Source organism: Pipistrellus kuhlii, unplaced genomic scaffold, assembly GCF_014108245.1.
Source record: "Pipistrellus kuhlii isolate mPipKuh1 unplaced genomic scaffold, mPipKuh1.p scaffold_m20_p_23, whole genome shotgun sequence".
NCBI classification, from domain to species: Eukaryota; Metazoa; Chordata; class Mammalia; order Chiroptera; family Vespertilionidae; genus Pipistrellus; species Pipistrellus kuhlii.
This window is the reverse complement of record NW_023425522.1, coordinates 2,031,451-2,052,000: the sequence shown is the minus strand read 5'-3', so window position 1 is coordinate 2,052,000 and position 20,550 is coordinate 2,031,451. Positions and strand designations below refer to the sequence as shown.

Here is a 20,550-nt window from a genome sequence, read left to right as displayed (position 1 = left end):
GCGCGAGACCAGTATCAGTCCTTCCGGAAGAGACGCGGGCGGGGCCGGCGCGCGGGGCGGGGCCGGCGCGCGGGGCGGGGCCGGCGCGCGGGGCGGGGCCGGCGCGCGGGGCGGGGCCGGCGCGCGGGGCGGGGCGGGGCCGGCGCGCGGGGCGGGGCCGGCGCGCGGGGCGGGGCCGGCGCGCGGGGCGGGGCCGGCGCGCGGGGCGGGGCCGGCGCGCGGGGCGGGGCCGGCGCGCGGGGCGGGGCCGGCGCGCGGGGCGGGGCCGGCGCGCGGGGCGGGGCCGGCGCGCGGGGCGGGGCCGGCGCGCGGGGCGGGGCCGGCGCGCGGGGCGGGGCCGGCGCGCGGGGCCTCCCGTGAAGCCTCGCGCGGGGAAGGACCGGAACTCCGGCCGGCGGCTAGTTGATAATATGGCGGTAGGAGGTACCTGGGCGTCGCGAGGAGGCGGCGGAGCCCACGCCTGGAGGAAGGGTCTCTTTTCGGGCTAGTGCGACGGCCGCTGCGGGCCGGAAGTCAGGGCCGATTGCTGAATGAAGGGAGCTGGGCCGTCCCCGCGACAGTCCCCCCGCGCCCTCCGCCCTGACCCTGGCCCCGCCATGTCCTTCTTCCGGCGGAAAGGTAGCTGAGGGGCGCGGGCGAAGAACCGGGCGGCGGTGGGCGGTGGGTCCCCTGGCCTTCTGCGGGCAAGCGAGGCCTCGGGCCTCCGCGCAGACGCCGGTGCGTGCCGCGCTCTGCTCCCGGGCTGCGGGCGGGGAAGGCGGCCTCCTCGCGGGGGGTCACTGGGAAAGCGCCCGCTGGTCCGGAATTGTTTGCGGAAACGCAGACAAGTTAATGACTGTTCGCGTGAGAATCGCTCGTCCGGTGCTGTGCGTCCTGGAGTGTATGTACACTGTGGGTCAAGAAAAAGGAAATTCCTCTGGTACCTTGTTGCGGAAGTCTCCGACTTTCCAGAATACTGCGAGCTTTTTGCCTAAAAGCAACACATAATATTTTTTCAACTAGTGCTTCTTTCCAGTTTGGGATGACAGTGGTTCTTGTATAAATTCTTGCTGCTTCAGAGATAATGTCCCAGATGAAAACTGGTTTTGGAAAAAACCCTCAACCAAGTCAGGGACTTCGGTTCACAAGTCAGGGACTTCGGTTCACCTGACAGCAAGTGTGTAACTTGTCTGTCAACTGGTAATTAGTTGTTCCCCAACAGCTTTATTCAACTATGACTATGAATTAAAGAATTCCTTTTAAGTACATACAAAGTTTGGTGAATGAATGAAAACAGTGCTGAATAAATGAAACAATAAAGTGGTACAAGGAAGTAAGGTACCTTGTCGTTAATAGCTGTAATTAGTTTGACAGGTGTGTGGTTTTTTGTTGTTTTAAATTTTTATTGATTTCAGAGAGGAAGGGAGAGGGAGAGAGAAACATCAGTGATGAGAATCATTGATCGGCTGCCTCCTGCACGCCCCCTTCCGGGGATCAAACCAACAACCCGAAATCGAACCCTGGGACCCTTCAGTCCCTAGGCCCATCCATGCTTTATCCACTGAGCCAACCCAGCTAGGGCTGTGTGATGGTTTTGAAGTGGTTGGTTGTTTTTGTCATTTATTTAGAGGGGTGTGGGGAGCATTCTATGTATAGTGAGACAAATTGCGTTTTGACGATGGACTGTTGTCTCTATAGTCAGCAAATACTTAGGAATGTTTACTGTTTGCCAGGCACTGTGCTAGGCCCTCAGTATAGAGCACTGAGCAAGACAGAGTCCCTGCACCCATGGAACTTTCTGTCTGCTGGAGTAGACAGTAAGTCTCTCTCTCAGTTGAGGATAGTGTTTTGAAAGTGGTAACTTGACTAAAGAAGCATTTAGGTAGGGTGTTAGAGAAAGGCCTCCACAGGTGACCTTGAAATTTAGAGCTGAGGGATCAGCAGGAGATCGCATGTAGAGGTCAGGGAATAGCATTCCAGGCATAGAAAAGCATGTTCCAAGGTCGGGAGGAAGAAAATTTGGAGTCCTTCAAGAACGTAAAGAAAGGCCATGTGGCTCAGGCTCAGAGATGTAGATGAGTCAGAGCTTTGTGTGCCATATTTACGTTTTATTCCAAGTGCAGAGACAATATTATTTTTAAAATTTTAAAGAGAAGTGACTTGATCTTATTTTATGTTTTAAAAAGATTATTCTAGATATATTTTGGAGACTGAATGTGACGCTGAGATGGTCTTATTTATTTGGGACTCTCATCCAGTCTTTAAATACCATTTTTAAATAATACCCATATGCTGATGATTCCCAAATTTACACCTCTACGAATTCAGACTAGCCTAATTTGTTGTCAGTCCACTTTATACCAATGCATAATAGATATTTAATTAGTAGATTATTGTTAGTTATTACTGTTGATACAGATATAATAGATACATCTTTAAATTATAATATTATCTAAAATTTAACTCCAATTTATAGTTCTTCTAAACCTGTTCATTTGCTTTTCTCATTTCAATAAATGTCATTTCTGGCCTTTTCATTGCTCAGGCTAAACTTTAGTACATTTTAGACCTCTCTTTCACTCCTCTATCTAAATTTATTAGCAAATCTGTTAGGTCTACCCCAGAACATACCCAAATTCAACCACTCCTCACCACTCTCGTCTAAACAGTCATCTCTATTTAGGTTGGGTGGTTAAGGAAGTCCTCTGAGAGGATGCCATTCCAGTATCAGTTTAGATGTCAAGAGGAAGCTGGTTTTATGAAAATTGAGGAAGCAGCATTATTTTGCTTACAATTTGGTTTCTTTCATTCTTGACCCCTGTGGTATATTTTCAAAATATCTGTTCAGATTCCTCTAGTGAAGTGGTTCTCAACCTTTCTAATGACCCTTTAATACAGTTCATGTTGTTGCGACTCCCAACCATAAAATTATTTTCGTTGCTACTTCGTAACTGTAACTTTGCTACTGTTATGAATCGTAATGTAAATATCTGTTTTCCGATAGTCTTAGGCGAGCCTGCTAGCGGTTCTCAACCTGTGGGTCACAGTATTAGAAAGTTGAGGACCACCGCTCTAGTGTCTTCCATAATTTAGGTCCAATTTCCTTGTTAGGATCATCTCCTGCTCTCCTCCATCACTCTCCATTTATATTGCCCTCCTTGTCAAGTGTATTCCCATCCCAGTGCCAGTGCCTTTGCACCTGTTTTCTCTGCTGGAAACAACTTCTCACAGATACATACCTGTTTTGCTTCCTCATCTCTCTCAGGTTTTTGAGCAGTTGTCATCTTAGGAAAACTCTCTTTGGCCATCCTACTTAACATTGCGGTCACTGGCCCCTGCACTCCCATCCCCTTGCCTTACTTTATTTTTCCTCTATAGCATTTATCACCATCTGCTTTACTATGCATTATATTAGAATGAAAGCTGACTTTTTTTTTTTATGACTGTATCTATTGATATGTCTAGGTCAGTGCCTGGAATATAGTTAGGAATTTAGTAAATATTTGTTGATAAGTGAATAAAAAATATCAGTTAGCAATAAGTGTTATGCAGTGAATTTAAACTGATTTGGGAGCAGATCTGGAATAACAGTTTACATTAAAGAAACAAATGGTATTTAACTAAAATCTGAATGAGGAGAGAGCAGCCTTTTTAAGATTAAAAGAAACCACATTCTAGCTAGAGAGAACTAACTGTAGTGCAAATGTCCTGAGGCAGGAACGAATTCCTTGTGTTCAAGGAACAGAGAACTTGGAGAAGAGGGCAGTCACTTTAATAAGTGAGAGAAGAAAAACTAGGAAAGTTTTGGGATCAGAGTTTGGGGTAAAAGGAATCAGAAATTCTCTTTTGGCTGTTGAGAGCTTGCCATAACTTTGAGCCATCCATAAGCATATGTCACAGAAGCTTTTGATGTACAAGTCTGTAGTTCTGGAAGGAGGTTAGAACTCAAGGTCTAGATGTGGATTTAGAAGTACTGTGCATAAATGATAAAGACATGGAACTATATATGACCACCTAAGGGCTACGTGTCGGGTCTAGTAATAATTAATGTCGTTTTCCAACATTCGTTTAAAATCTTGCTTGGCGTTGACTTGTATTGACATAACCTTCAAACACGTGGTATCTACAGAACGTGTGAAGTGCAATTAACAAGTTTTGCTTGAAAAAGTTTGTGTTTGGTTTGGTTTTTGTTGCAAAACTAGGGCTAAGAAGATGGCGGATGAAGAGCATATTCGGCACTGCATGCTTTACGAGTTCCAATTAGGAAGAAAAGCAAGTGAGGCTGCAAAAAACACCTGTAGTGCTCTTGGTCAAGATGCAGTTAGCGCCAGAAAATGCCAGCATTGGTTTGAGAAATTTCGCGAGGGAAATTTTTCGTTAGATGACAAGAGTGGTCGAGGCCTTGTGTCCAATTTTGATCAAGAAGCTCTTCAAGCTCTTTTGGTGCAAAATCCTCAAATTACCCAACAAGAGCTTGCAACAACTTCAAATTGTTCACAAAAAACAATTTCCAATCAACTGCGTGCACTTGGCAAAGCCCAAAAGTTTGGAAAATGGGTTCCTCATGAGTTGACCGACAACAACCGTAATCAAAGAGTCACAATTTGCAGTTCGCTCCTCTCTCGTCAAAACCGTTTGCCGTTTTTAGAGCAAATTGTTACCGGAGATGAAAAATGGGTGCTGTATGTTAATTTGAAAAGGCGGCCTCAATGGTTGGACAAAAATGAGGCTCCGCAGCCCACGCCAAAACCTGACTTGCATGCGAAAAAAGTGATGTTGTGTGTTTGGTGGAATTTTAAAGGAATTCTTCATTATGAACTTTTACCATCTAACCAAACCATTACAAGTGCAGTGTATAGTGCCCAATTGGAAAGGTTAGCCCAAGCTTTAAGAGAAAAAGAACCCGCGCTGATTAATCGGAAGGGCGTAATTCTTCACCACGATAACGCACGACTGCATACTGCAAGAATCACTGCTGAAAAACTGCGCCAGTTGGAATGGGAAGTTCTCCCTCAACCTGCATATTCTCCTGATATTGCCCCTTCCGATTACCATTTGTTTCGTTCTTTGCAAAACTTTCTTCTTGGAAAAAAATTTAATAATGAAGAATGCCTCAAAAATGCATTGACCGAATTTTTTGCATCAAAATCACAAGAATTTTACAACAGAGTGATTAAAATGCTTCCTGAGCGTTGGGCACAAGTAGTAGAAAACAGATTAAATTTTGTTGTATTGTTTAAATAAATTCGATTTAAATATTAGAAAACGACATTAATTATTACTATACCTAATAGATAATATTTCAAAAAGGAGAAAGTATTGTGTGGAATGTTACCTGCAAGGCCAAGATAAATAGAACTATCTACTCAATTTGATAATGTGTAAGTAATCAATGACTTATATAAGAGTGGTGTCAGTGGAATGGATTGAGGGAAGAATGTGAAGTGAGGAAAGTAGAAGTAATTAAGAACACCTTTTCAAGAAACTTTGCAGGCAGAAGGGGATATTGGATTGAGTGTTTTTTGTTTTAGTATTTTTAAGATAAGTATACCAGAGTATGCTGATAGGAATGACTCATTAGAGAGGGAGAGGTTGATATGGAAGAGAGGGTGTAGCTTACATGAGTGAGAAGACCTATGAAGTTGGGATTAAAACTTGACTATACCAAGATTGGCTAGAATCCACTGCTGCTGGAAATGTCAGTCAGTACTACCACTTGTATGAGTTTAAAAATCTCAAGCAGTACTCTGTATTGTTCATAGATACATAAATGTCTTAAAGAGTAAAAATGCAGCAGAAACAATAAATATTCAATTTATGAAATTGTTTCTCTTGGGAGAGCTTTAATGAAATCAGGGCGATGTAACAGTTGCACCTGCAGTGTTTTATTTCTTTTAAAAGTCCTTCTGAAACAAATCTGACAATGTTAAGATTTGATAAATTGGAATATGCCTCATATTAAGGTCTTTTTTTTTTTTAATAGTTTTAAATGTTTCATAATGAAAAGAAATATGCAGGTAAGAAAAAACTTAGTCAATAGTACAAAATAAGGTGGCAGAAATAAACCTAAATGGATCAGTAATCACAATAAAATTAAATAGACTAAAATCCATATGGCTAAATATATAGTAAAAGTCTATGTAAGATAAAGATAAAGACTCAGTTTTGATGATATTGAAATGCATCCATTAAGCCATTAAGGGCATAATGAAATTTAAATTTAAAATAAATGGCTAAGTTCACTAGGCCAACTCATTAGGCAACAGAGCCAAATATCAACAATACAACGATTGAAATTTCTTTTGAGAGCCAAATTTTTTAAACTTCTTCTAACGCCACTTCTTCAAAATAGACTCGCCCAGGCCGTGGTATTTTGTGGAAGAGCCACACCCAAGGGGCTAAAGAGCCACATGTGGTTCTCGAACTGCAATTTGCTGACCACAGCACTAGACAAACGTTCACCAGAAAAAAGTTTGTGTCACAGATGAAATATTTCAAAGCAAAGCAAAAATTTTTTTTGTTAGGGCAAAAAGGTCACTACAGCCGAAACCGGTTTGGCTCAATGGATAGAGCGTCCGCGTGTGTACTGAAAGGTCCCGGGTTCGATTCCAGTCAAGGGCATGTACCTTGGTTGCGGGCACAACCCCAGTGGGGGGTGTGCAAGAGGCAGCTGATCGATGATTCTCTCTTATCAATATTTCTGATTCTCTATCCCTCTTTCTTCCTCTCTGTAAAAAAATCAATAAAATATATTTTAAAAAAAAGTCGCTACAGTATAAAATGAACAGGGTATTAGGAAGATAAAATTTCGAACTAGTTTGCACGTAATGTCAGTCTCAAAATATATAAAGCAAAATATAAGGGAGTTACCAAGAGAAATCAACAAATTCATAGTCAGAGTTAGAATTTTAGGAATGCTGTATTTTAGAAATAAATAGAAATGGACTAACCCAGACAGTAAAAATATGGATTGGATTCCTGCTATGTACTGTCTATACTAATAAAAGGGTAATATGCTAATTAGACTTGACATCTTCTGGACATCAAAACCAGCGGTGGGACAGTTGGTGGTGATCAGGTTGGCAGAGGAGGTAATTGGAGGCAAGTAGGCCAGCAGGTCAACTGGGGGGCAGTTGGGAGTAAGACTGGTGGTGGGGCAATTGGGGGTGAGCAGGCCGACAGGAAGCCAGCCTGCAGGGGGGGACGGGGCACAGTTGGGGCCAGCAGGCCAGCAGAAGGTGGAAGTTGGGGCATGCAGGCTAGCAGGGGGGTAGTTGGGGATGATCAGTTCAGTGGGGGAGGGGAACAGTTGGGAGCAAGCAGGCCAGCAGTGGGACAGTTGGGAGCAAGCAGGCTGGCAGGCAGAGTGGTTAGGGGCGATCAGGCAGGCAGGCAGGAGAACAGTTAGGAGCTAATGGTCCTGGATTGCAACAGGGATTACCTACTGCTGGCAGTCAGACATCCCCTTAGGAGTCCCAGATTGGAGAGGTGCAGGCCAGGCTGAGGGACATCCTTCTCTCCCCGAACAAATTTTGTGCACTAGGCCACTAGTTTAAATATAAAAAAGATCATAGGATGGTTAAAAGTAAAAGGATAGGAAAATACCATCACAGATACAAACAAAAAGAAAGCTAGCTTAGCCGAAACCGGTTTGACTCAGTGGATAGAGCTTCAGCCTGCGGACTCAAAGGTCCTAGGTTTGATTCCAGTCAAGGGCATGTACCTTGGTTGTGGGCACATCCCCAGTGAGGGGTGTGCAAGAGGCAGCTGATCGATGATTCTCTCTCATCGATGTTTCTAACTCTTCCTCTCTCTTCCTCTCTGTGAAAAATCAATAAAAAAAAATAAAAAAATAAAAAAACAAGAAGAAGAAGAAGAAAAAGAAAAGATAGCTAGCCTAGCTGGTTTGGCTCAGTAGTTGAACATTAACCTATGAACCAAGAGGTCATGATTCAATTCCCAGTCAGGACACATGCCCGTCATGGGCCCCATCCCCAGTAGGGGCTTGCAGGAGGTAGCTGATCTAGGATTCTCTCTCATCATTGATCATTGATGTTTCTCTCTCCCCCTTTCCTTTCTTTGAAATCAGTAACTATATTTTTAAAAAATGAAAGTTAGTGTAAGCTTTACAATGGCACATACATGAAAAAAGAAGGAAAAATTAAGTTTGGAAGGGGAGGAGAACAAAAGAGCCATTATTTTGGGATAATATGATTGTATACATAGATATTTAAGAAAATTGCATACCATTAGAACTCAAAAAAAGAGCTTGGCTGGGTTTTAAAAATATCCAAGTATTTAAAAATCAATCGTGATTGGCCAGCTTGGCTCAGGTTGAGCGTGGACCTATGAACCAAGAGGTGATGGTTCGAGTCCTGGTCAGGGCACTAGCAGGCTCAATCCCCAGTGTGGTGTGTGCAAGAGGCAGTCAATCTGTGATTCTCTCTCATTGATATTTCTCTCTCTCCCTCTCCCTTCTACTCTGAAATCAATAAAAATATGTTTTAAACACAATAAAGCTCAATTATATCTCCCTACATTCTAGTTAAAACAAAAGACTTAAAATTTTAAGGAATTTATAAAACAGAATCTATATTAATAAAAGGGTAATATGCTAATTAGACTTGACATCTTCTGGATGTCCTTCCTGAGAAAGCTGAGCCTAGGCGAAGCCATCTGCCCCCAGTCCAGGGCTCCTGTGGCTGTGTCCTGGGTGAAGCCGCCCACCTCTGGTCCTAGCGCCTGTAACTGGCCAGAGGAGAAAAGCCTTGGCCCCAGGTGAGGGGCCGAGGCAGAGGTGGTTAGGGGCAATCCGACAGGCTGGCAGGCAAGTGGTTAGGAGCCAGAGGTCCCAGGTTGCGAGAAGCATGTCTGACTGCTGGTTGTGGGATTGGGCCTAAACTGGCAGTCAGATATCCCCCAAGGAGTTCCAGTTTGGAGAGCGTGCAGGCCAGGCTGAGGGACACACACCCCTCCCCATGCATGAATTTCATGCATTGGGCCTCTAGTTGTACATAAAAGGAGAATCAAATAAATGAGGGGGTATACTATGCTCGTGGATAAAAAGATATTTTAAAAATATATATTTTATTGATTTTATACAGAGAGGAAGGAAGTGGGATAGAGAGTCAGAAACATTGATGAGAGAGAAACATCGATCAGCTGCCTCTTGCACATCCCCTACTGGGAATGTGCCTGCAACCAAGGTACATGCCCTTGACCGGAATCAAATCTGGGACCCTTCAGTCCACAGGCTGACGCTCTATCCACTGAGCCAAACTGGTTTCGGCAGATAAAAAGATTTAATACCAGAAAGATATGAACTCTCACAACTTAATCATTAAGTTAGTGCTGTTTAAAAAAGAAATTCCATTGGGAGTTTAGGATAAGAAGTTGATCATATATTAATATTGAAGATAGTTTCGAAAAAGAATAAGGTAGCCAAAACAGGTTTGGCTCAGTGGATAGAGCATCAGCCTGCGGACTGAAGGGTCCCGGGTTCGATTCCGGTCGAGGGCATTACCTTGGTTGTGGGTACATCCTCAGTAGGGGATGTGCAAGAGGCAGCTGATCGATGACTCTCTCATCGATGTTTCTAACTTTCTTTCTCTCTCCCTTCCTCTTTGTAAAAAATCAATAAAATATATATGTATTTTAAAAAAGAATAAGGTAGCGGACTTGGCCCTGCCAGAGGCTTATTATATAGTTTAGTAATTAAGACAGTAGAGCTGAATGCCCAGAAACAGATTGTGTATACATGGGAACTTGGTAAATAAAAAGTTCCTATTCACTGGGGACTAAATGTTATTACTCTGGCAAAATAAATAAATAATAAATGAATAAGATTCCCCATCTCTTATTATGTACATTCAGGGTTCAACAAACTTTTATGTAAAAGGACAGATAGTAAATATTTTAGGCTTTGCAGGCCATATGGTCACTGTAGCACTCTCCTCTATCCTTGTAGCCATAGACAGTGTATAAACAAATGAATATGGCTGTGCTAAAATAAAACTTTTTTTTTTTTTAACTGGTAGTGGCTCCCTAGCCAGTTTGGCTGGGTGGATAGAGTGTCCTGTGGACTGAAGAGTCCTGGGTTTGATTCTGGCCAAGGGCACATGCCCAGGTTGAGGGCTCGATCCCCACTAGGGGGCATGCAGGAGGCAGCCAGTCATTGATTCTCTCTCATCATTGATGTTTCTATCTCTCACTATCCCTCTCTGAAATCAATAAAAATACAGTATATATTAAAAAATAACTGGCAGTGGGATGGATTTGGCCCATATGCTAAATAGTTTGCCAGTCCTTAATACACAGAAATAAATACCAAGTAGATAAGAGCCAGAATTTGAAAAAGCAGAACTTGAAGTCATATAGAAGAAAATTGGGGGTGGGGGGTCTGATTTGGGGCAGGAAAGGATATTTCAAAAAATAGGGCAGGGAAATTTATTCCACATAATGTAAATTTGACGTTAAAATAAAAAACTCATACAATAAAATATACATAAGGTATTTGCATTGCAAACAACAAAAGATTCATATCCCGGATATGTATAGGATTCTACAAATAATAAAAGACAACATGAATAAGCAGTCCATAAAAGAGAAACCTGAATAGCCAATGAACATAAAAGAAAATCAAGGATTTAAATATGTAGATTATAGTTGTAGATATGTAATATTTATTTATGGCAGTGAAAGTACAGTGTTTTTTCTAACATAAGGCCTATTTGCTAAAATTTATTTAAAATTACAGTGAATTAATAACAAAACCTGTTGATTTAATTCTAAGCAAATTTTAGTTGAAAACATTTTAAAATTAACATTAATTTTCAAATATGACTTATGGACCAGAAATTTTATCCATTAAATTGAAGTTCGTTGAATTGAGGTCCAAAAAATTGAGGGTTTACTGAAATAAATTGAAAGGAGCATTTTCTTCTGAGCAGTAGGTCTCAACAGTGAGTTTAAAATAGTCAGTAAACTATGTTATAAACAACTAGTGGCCCATTACATGAAATTCTTGCACATTAAAAGGGAATTAGAGGAAATATTTTAATATTTTAATATTCACGTCCCCTGATCCAGGCGCAGCCATCTTGGATCTCCCCAAGTACTTTTCCATGATCACATGGCTAATAGGCGGCAGAGTCGGAAGTTGGGCTCACGTATTCTGACATTGTCTCTCCATAGCATACTCAGTGTCCTTGACTGAATGCTGTCCAAAGAGACTCTCCCCTGATGTGTGCCCTACTCCTTGTCCCCTGACCCCAAGCAATTAGTCCCTCCATGTAGAATTTTGAATACTTGTCTGTTATAATAAAGCTCATCTAATTTTGACAGTGTATAGAATGTGTCTTTTTTATTGTAAAGGTTGGTCATGAAGCTCTTTTTTCTTTTAGTGAAAGGCAAAGAACAAGATAAGACTTCAGATGCCAAGTCAGTTAAAGGTGAGTTCAGCAATATTCCATTGCATTAAAAAGGGATGTGCTTTGCATTCATGAGTTCTTCAGTCCTGTTCCTCTCTCCCTTCATTTGCCATTCATCATTTCTGCCCTTTTTAAGAATTATTTGTGATTGATTTATTTTCCTGTTTAACTTTTATATACCCCAACACCTACCATATAATAAATAGGTTTTCACTAAGCATCTGTTGGCTCTTCTAGTGATTACAGTGAATCAGTGCCTTCCTTTAATCACACATTTGAGTGTTCCCTAAAAGTGATTAGTTTATTTTATTTTAAAAAGGCAAAAAGTAAAAAATGCTCTTAACTGAGTGAAAGCACTCCTTGGTTTTCTGTTTGTCCACCAGTGTGGATGGTAACAGTTTTCACTTCATTACTTGGATGAATGGCCTTAACTTAAACTTATTCTGAGTACTTTATTAGAATCCGTATATTATCCCTGTTTATAAGACATTCTTAGGTTATACTCTTTTCTGTAGTTTTGACTGATTTAATTCTTTCAATGTACAAAGATTATAATAAGAAAATTAAAATGGAAATTATTTCTATAGCCATTACACATAAATTTTATACATAGAATTTATTTACATAAAATCTGTGGGTTGCCACTTATTTAGATTTTTTTTTCAATTGTTTATTTGTTGTGTGACTAGCATTGAGTATTAACTCCATATGCTCAATTTGCCAGAGGTTAATAATAACAAGAGATTTGTAAGATATTTTCCTGGTTATTTTTGATTATTTAAAGCCATTTGAATTCCATGTTAGTGACTGCCCTCTAATTTGATTGGCATTGATGGAGGCTAAAAGCCCTTAGCAAGCAGAGGCTTGTGACGACTAGATTTGATTGTAGTAGGAAGGAGAGATTGTGATGGCTCAGGCATATTAGTCTTGTACACACTAACAGTATAACTTTGGGAGTCATGTAACTTCCTTTAGATTCTCATTTGCAGGTTAAAAGGGTTGGCTTACCTAACTTCTACATTTGTACCAGGCTAAAACAAAGTTCCATGCTTGTATCTATTTATGACTATATATAATCTGTGCTTAGCATTCCTGACATAATTTAAAAGATAATTTAAAGACAGCCTCATTGCATAATTCTCTCAACTCTTATTGAATAATTGATAAATATAGCTATCTGGTAACAGGTGTGAACATTCATGTTTTTATCTGCTTTATTCTATAAATACATCTCGAGGAGTAATTCCCTGTTTCCCCGAAAATAAGACAGTATCTTATATTAATTTTTGCTCCCAAAGATGCGCTAGGTCTTATTTTCAGGGGATGTCTTATTTTCCCATGAAGAAGAATACGGTACACATTTATTGTTAAATGAAAATAAAGGAAATTTATTGCCTGTATACAGTGTGGTAGTTGTCAACACAAACCAGACAAACTGTGAATCCTACAGTATCAAGAATTTACTCATTTATTCTTTTTTTTTTTTTTTTTATAAGAATTTACTCATTTATTCAATGACAATCATTTTCTGGAACATCATCATAACAATCCAATTCCTGAATTTCCTGGTGAATTTCTTGTGATTCCATTTCTTTCAAAATCAGTGGACCAAATCTCTCATGGTTAGCCTAGGAGGGAGGCCTTATTTTGGGGGAATGCCTTATATTTCACTCAGAAGGAAACATGTAAGTAGGTCTTATTTTCGGAGTATGTCTTATTTTCGGAGAAACACGGTAGGTTAAATTACAGCACTATGTATTTTGTCTTTCATAAGAACTACGGTATTTACCAAGTATTACTCAGATTCTGTGTCTAGTATTTACTAAGATAGAAAGCACCTGTCTATTGACTGCTCAATAAAATAAGTGGTGTTGCCCAGCCAGTGTTGCTTAGTGGTTGAATGTCGACCCATAAATCAGGAGGTCATGGTTCGATGGCAGGGCACATGATCTCGCTGGTGCTCGATTTTCAGTAGAGGATATTCTGGGAATTAAGCCTGCAGCCCAGTCATATGCTCTGACCAGGAATCTAACTGGGATGTTCAACCACTGAGCCATGCCTGTGAGCAAAATATTTAATTTTTAAAGTTCTCTTAAAGCCCTCTTTTGAGAAAACAGAGGGCTTTAAGAAAACTTAAGATGTTTTGAGAAATTATAAAATTTTAATTTTTAACAATTTTTTGAAAAATTATAGCCTCAAATCCTGTATATTCCCCACAAAAAAGCACTAAAAATCATGCATTGCTGGAGGCTGCAGGACCAAGTCATGTTGCAATCAATGCCATTTCTGCCAACATGGACTCCTTTTCAAGTAGCAGGACGGCAACACTCAAGAAGCAGCCAAGCCACATGGAGGCCGCTCATTTTGGTGACTTGGGTAAGTGACCATCACTTTTTATTAAACTTACAATAGGAGGAGGGCGTTCAGTATAATATGTGAATTCCTGCCAAAGGATACTGAACTATATAATTTAAAAATGTATACAAATTAAAATAATAGCTGTAAGTGTAATGGAAGCACTGTGTTTTGTTTCTATAAATACAAAATATAAAGGACACTCAATAAAAAAATGGCCATGTCCAGAAGAAGAAATACATTTGATCTGACTGTGTGAAAAAGATGCCTCATTTCACTGATACTCAAGGAAATGAAAATTAAAATAGGTAAAATTTTTTAAGTAAATAAATATTTAAAGTTTGATAATTTGTTAATGTAAATGCAAAAAAATAGCCACTTCTTTTTAGTGGAAGTGCAAATTGGTGAAGATTTTTTAAAAGACAATTTGTAAGTATTTATCAAAATATATACAATCTAGTCCTTGGTATGCTCACATGTATGCACAAAGGTGTATACATAAATATGTATAAGGCTACTCATTGCAGTATTGTTTGTGATAGGGAAGAATTAGGAACAAATCTAAATAACCTGTGATAGAGAAATAGTCAAATTTTGATATAACCGTATTCTGGAATACTTTATAGCCATTTAAAGTCTGAAAAAGACATGGAGAAATGTCTGATATGTTAAAGTGAAAAAGCAGCTTACATAGCAGTATATATAGTAGGATCCTTGTTGTGTAAATAACTCCTTTGTCTCTCAAAAAAGATATGCAGATTTCTTACAACTGCAAATGAATCTACTATATCTCAGAATTAAAAGTTTAATTAAAAATTTTAAGTCTTGAAGTTCATGAAATGGGTGTCTACGAAGATGGACTAGTTAACATTGATAATAAGATAGTCAGCAAGGATGATGATATGTAAAATGCTTCAAAAGATAATTATTTGAGTAGCAAAGGATCAAGAAAAGCCCTTTTGAAAAATTGATGTAACTGTCAGTTAATTTTATGAAAATAAATCTCTTTATGTCATCCTGTGAAAATTTAAAAAATACACACCAAGATTTGATTTTTTGTTTTTTAATAGCTGTGGTTATAATCACAACTAAATTTAGTTAAATGTAAAATAAACTTGTTTTTATTAAGTTTATTTGGTTTTATTTTTTAAGATAAAATCCCAGAGCTACTCTTTATTCTGTTTTAAATAATATTAAGAGTTCATAACACTTTTCTAGCTATCTCCCCACACAATCACAATTGATCCCTAGGATAAGTTCCTAGAAATGAAGTTATTAAATTGAAAATCATGCGGACTGTTAAGGTTTGTTATCTGTTATTGATGCTCCTCCAAAAACCTCTCATTATCAGTGGTGAAAGTGCTTCCTGTTCCATTGTGCCTTTCTAGTGCTTGTTATTCTTTCTTTCTTAAAACAAAATTTTTTTTATTGATTTCAGAGAGAGAGAGACATTGAGAGAGAAAGAGACATTGATGATGAGAGATACCGTATTTTTCGGACCATAAGACGCACTTTTTTCCCCCCAGAAGTGGGGGGGAGAAGTCCCTGCGTCTTATGGTCCAAATATAGCCTACACATATACTTTAAAAAAAAGTTTTTTTACTTGCCCAGCTCTGTGTGGTCTCTGTGTGCTTGCCCGGCTCTAAAATGGTTCTAAATGCTGCTGTTTACTTTACAGGGTTGATTACATGTGTTTATGACTGTGATGTTGGGTTTTAATGCACATAAAATATTTTAGGACACTATTTGTTTCAGAATCTTTTTTTCTTCATTTCCCTTCTCTAAAAACTGGTGTGTCTTATGGTCCGAAAAATACGGTAATCACTGATCAGATTCGGGCAGGATCGATCCTCAATTTACTGATTCATAGGTTGCTGCTTAACTATTGAGCTACACCAGCCGGGCTATTATTTTTTTTAAAAAATACCTTCCAGTTTGACAAGCTAATAGGTTATCTTGTATTAATTTGCTTTTCTGGAATTTTTTATAATGTTGAATATTTTTTAAAAATTATTAGCCTTTTTCTTTCTTTGGGAGTAGTACCATAAGATTTTTTTTTTAAAGATATATATATATATATATATATATATATATATATATATATATATTTATTTACAATATTTATTTATTTACAATATTTATTTATTTATTTATTTCAGATAGGAAGGAATTGGGAGAGAGATAGAAACATCAAGGATGAGAGAGAATCATTCATGGCTCCCTCCTGCACACCTCACACTGGGGACCGATCCCACAACCAGGCAGTTCCTTGACAGGGAATCAAATCATGACCTCCCGGTTCAACCACTGAGCCACACTGGCTAGGCCATAAGATTTTAAGAAAAGAATTTACATGGTTTTGATCATTGCAGTAAGTCTAGTTATTAATAACTGGAAAGGTGCAGTGGGGAGGCCAAGTACTTTAAGCATTCCATTTGTGTGCTTTGCCACAGATCTCTGGGACTAGACAGGGGAAGAATAGACGCATACCCAGTGCAGTCTGGGTGACATAGGAAAGGTACTTGTTTGTCAGTCAAACCTGGGAAGAGGTCATTGGCAAGAATAAGCATAGCCACTGCAAGCTCAGGAAGATCTGAGATATTTAATCTCCTACACACAGGATTTGCTCTCTGCGCTCTTGCTCGCTTGTGTCTGGGGCTCTTGGCACTCTTGTTGTAGAGGGACGCTCTCTTGACTCCGCTGCATTCGCCCACATGGCTCATGGCCTTGTAGACCACACAACGGGCTAATGACTGCAACTAGCCTGATGCTAATAAACTGGGCTCAGCACCCCACGAAATGGGAAGTTTGGATGCTGACTTTGCTCCCAGCTCTGCTGAATCCCCAGCTGCACATCTTCCAGGAATGGATTAAGGGAAATGGGACTGGAAACCCAGAGATAATTCCACACAAACAAAAATGATTCCTCCTTCTGTGCAAGTCTCAGATAATTTTTTTAAAATATATTTTTATTTATTTCAGAGAAAATGGGGGAGGAAGAGAGAGATAGAAACATCAAGGATGAGAGAGAATCATTGATGGGCCGCCTCCTGCATGCCTCTTCCTGGGGATTGAGCCACAACCTGAGCATGTGCCTTTGACTGGAATCAAATCCAGGACCCTTTAGTTCACAGGCCAACGCTCTATCCATTGAGCCAAACCAGCTAGGGCAATAATTCTTTTTCTTGAGTTATTGTAAGGACCCGACTCTAGTACCCACTGGGAAAGGGGATACCCCACTTTCACCAATAACAGCCTGAATTTTCATTTAAAAAGATGAGGATTATTTGAGTAACAACGAGCTTTTTAATAATTTAAGTTTTGGACAGTTGTTTCTTTGCTTCTTTAGGAACCAAAACCATTGTATTTCTAGTTGTTTATCCATTTAAATAGCTAGGAAGTAAACTTTATTTAAGAACTTTGATGCTATTTGTTACTAAACTGCTAATTCTTTTGCTTTTTTTAGGCAGGTCTTGTCTGGACTACCAGATTCAAGAGGCCAAATCAAGTCTTTCAAAGACTCTTGAACAAGTCTTGCATGACACTATTGTCCTCCCTTATTTCATTCAATTCATGGAACTTCGGAGAATGGAACATTTGGTTAAATTTTGGTTAGAAGCTGAAAGTTTTCGATCTACAACTTGGTCCCGAATAAGAGCACACAGTCTGAACACAGTGAAGCAGAGCTCGTTGGTTGAGCCTGTCTCTCCATCTAAAAAGCAAGAAACTGCAGCACCTTTTGTGACCGAGTCTCTTGACAAGAGATTAGAGGGTTCTAGCTCAGCCCAGTTGCTTGTGACTCAATCAGAAGAAAGTGACCTGAATAATAGAACTAGCAGCACCCAGCATCGCTTGCTCCTTTCCGAGGAATGTGATAGTACCCATTCTCTCCATCTTGAAATGGCAAGAAGAGAAGCTCATCAAGTTTCCATGGAAATCCAAGAATCCTCCCCTAGACTTACAGTAGCCAGTAGAAATAGTCTTTCTTCTCCACTAAAGGAATTATCAGGAAAACTAATGAAAAGTAAGTGTGTGATTTCCATCTTTCTATTCTTTTTTTATTTTAAACCAATTTACAAAGTGGGACTTGAGATGGAGAATAAAAGGATCAAACTGATTTTTTCTCCCATATCTACTTTTAAATTTGGAAAGATTTGGAGAGTGTCCTGGAGTAGGATTAGTGTATAAAAAAGGAACAGCAGGGAAGGATGTTAGCAGAATTAACAAATGAAGGTCAAGTGCCATCCTGCTTATCCTTCCATAAATTTTTAAAATCAACTAGTTGTCCAGATAGACTTAGTCCATCCTGTCTGTCTGAATTTTATTACACTTTTACTGTACTTTGCAAATAAATTTATTATTAATAGCTAGTAAGTGGCAGTTATTGTGCTCTCATTTAGTCACCACACCTCCATGAGGTAGGCTTTATTATTCTGTTTTGCATGAGGAAACCATGGCTTAGAAAGGTTAAGTAACTTGCCCTGGGTTTTATAGAAAGTGGGAAGCTAGAATTATAGTCCAGGCATTTCACTGCAGCAGCCTTTCTTTTTTTTATTCTCTATGTTGAAATTACACACTCTTATTTTTAGTTGTCACCATCTGGAAATCTAATTAGACAGCCTTTGTGTTTTTTATCCTGTATGTTCTTTGTTTCTCAGAGGGCTAGGTGAATTTCTTTCGGTTTTGTTTTTCTTGTTTGCTTATTTTTTTAGAGCAGTTTAATGTTCACAGCCAAATTCTGAGGAAGGTACAGCTTTCCCATGTACTGCCTAGGCATCGTTTTGGTTTAATCTTCTACCCTTTTTGGTCCTGGGGCAACTGTCTTTGAAACTGCAAGCTCTAAGTCTTTTGAAATTGGTGGCTTTTCGCAGGTGAATGCCCTCCCGGGCTTGCACTTTTACCCATCTTGATTTGCCATTAGCTTCTTCAGGTCTGCAATTCAGAAATATAGAAATGTTGACTGCCACAAGTTATTTTTTAATGCATACCCTCTTTCTGAATTCTATAAGATTACCAGCCCCAGAGGGTTCAGACAAAGGAGCTGTTGTACTTGTTTTTGCCTCTTGTTTCCGTACTTTACCACAAGCTCTGGTACACTTCTGAAAAAGCATTGTGGGAGTTTCTTTGAACACCCAATCTAGCCTATTTCTACAAATGGAAGTCCAATATCTGTTTCTTTCATTAAAATATTCTGTATTATTTTTTAAAACTGTCATTGGGTGGTACTTAATTTCAATAAAAAATAGAAATAGTAGTGGAGTTATTTTTAAAGTATTTGTTTTCTCCTTTTTCATTATTTTTAAAATTTATGTGCAGTAAATTGACTTTTTTGATATATACTTGTATGAATTTTGACACCTGCATAGATTCCTATAACTGTCATCACAAGCAGGAAGACCTTTGTAGTCAAGTCCCCTGTATCCCGACACTTTCAACCTGCCAGTGTCCATGTCTCTAGTTTAGCCTTTTCCAGGGTGCCGTATAAGTGAATGTGCACTGTATGTAACTTTTTTGTTTGTTAATTCTAATGTGAGGATATTTTTTCCATTGATTTTTAGAGAAAGTAGGAGGCGGGGGAGAGAGAGACACACACATTTATGTGAGTTAAGACATGGGTTGGTTGCCTCCCATACATGCCCCCAAAGGGACCAGGGATCAAACCTGCATCCCAGATACATGCCCTTAACTTGGAATTATACCTAGGACCCTCCAATCACTGAGCCACACCAGCCAGGCTATATTATTATACTGTGTTTCCCCGAAAATAAGACATCCTCCGAAAATAAGACCTACTTACAGGTTTCCTTCTGAGTGATATATAAGGCATCCCCCGAAAATAAGCCCCCCCCCCCAGGCTCTGTCTCGGAATGCTATTGCTAAACATGAGAGATTTGGTCCACTGATTCTGAAAGAAATGGAGTCACAAGAAACTCACCAGGAAATTCAGGAATTGGATTGTTATGATGATGTTCCAGAAGATGATGCCATGATTGTCATTGAATAAATGAGTAAATTCTTGATACTGTAGCATTCACAGTTTGTCTGGTTTGTGTTGACAACTACCGTACTGTATACAGGTAATAAATTTCCTTTATTTTCATTTAATAATAAATGTGTACCATATTCTTCTTCATGGGAAAATAAGACATCCCCTGAAAATAAGACCTAGCGCATCTTTGGGAGCAAAAATTAATATAAGATACTGTCTTATTTTCGGGGAAACAGGGTAGTTAAGTTTGTTTCTGGACTCTGTTCTGTTCCATTGTTTTATGTATTTTTTTTTTTAATAAACCTTTATTGTTCATATTATTACAAATGTTCCTTTTTTTCCCCACCTCCACCAGGTTCCCACCCCACCCTCTGCTCTTTCCCCACCCCCCATTGTCTTCATCCATAGGTGCACAGTTTATGTTCATTCTCTTTCTGCACCCCCACTCCCCTCTTCCCCGAGAATTGTCAGTCTACTCCCCTTCCATACGATTCTATTATATTCAACAGTTAATATTGTTCATCAGGTTTTTTAATTCCCTTGGTTTTTAGATTCACTTGTTGATAGTTACATATTTGTTGTTCATAATTTTTATCTTTATTTTCTTCTTCTTCCTAAAGAACCCCCTTCAGCAATTCATATAATTCTAGTTTGGCGGTGATAAACTCCTTTAGCTTTTTTTTTTTTTAAATTTTATTTGTGAAGCTCTTTATCTGGCTTTCAATTCTGAGTGATAGCTTTGCTGGGTAGAGTATTTTTGGCTGTAGGTTCTTGCTATTCATCACCTTGAATATTTCT

General features: G+C 39.5%; 1 protein-coding gene across 4 annotated transcripts in view; it reads left to right on the top strand.

Moving 5' to 3' along the window:
- Positions 1–351: 351 nt before the first annotated feature.
- Positions 352–20,550, top strand: part of AKAP10 (A-kinase anchoring protein 10) — a 77,312-nt gene continuing 57,113 nt past the window's right edge. For all 4 annotated transcript variants that reach the window (XR_006742523.1, XM_036451918.1, XM_036451917.1 and 1 more), the window contains exons 1-4: positions 352–618; positions 11,382–11,429; positions 13,602–13,784; positions 17,230–17,787. Coding sequence is in view for 3 of the 4 variants with exons in the window: in XM_036451918.1 (XP_036307811.1) it covers positions 531–618; positions 11,382–11,429; positions 13,602–13,784; positions 17,230–17,787 (877 nt within the window). In the remaining variant the exon portion in view is untranslated. The remainder of the gene's footprint in view (positions 619–11,381; positions 11,430–13,601; positions 13,785–17,229; positions 17,788–20,550) is intronic.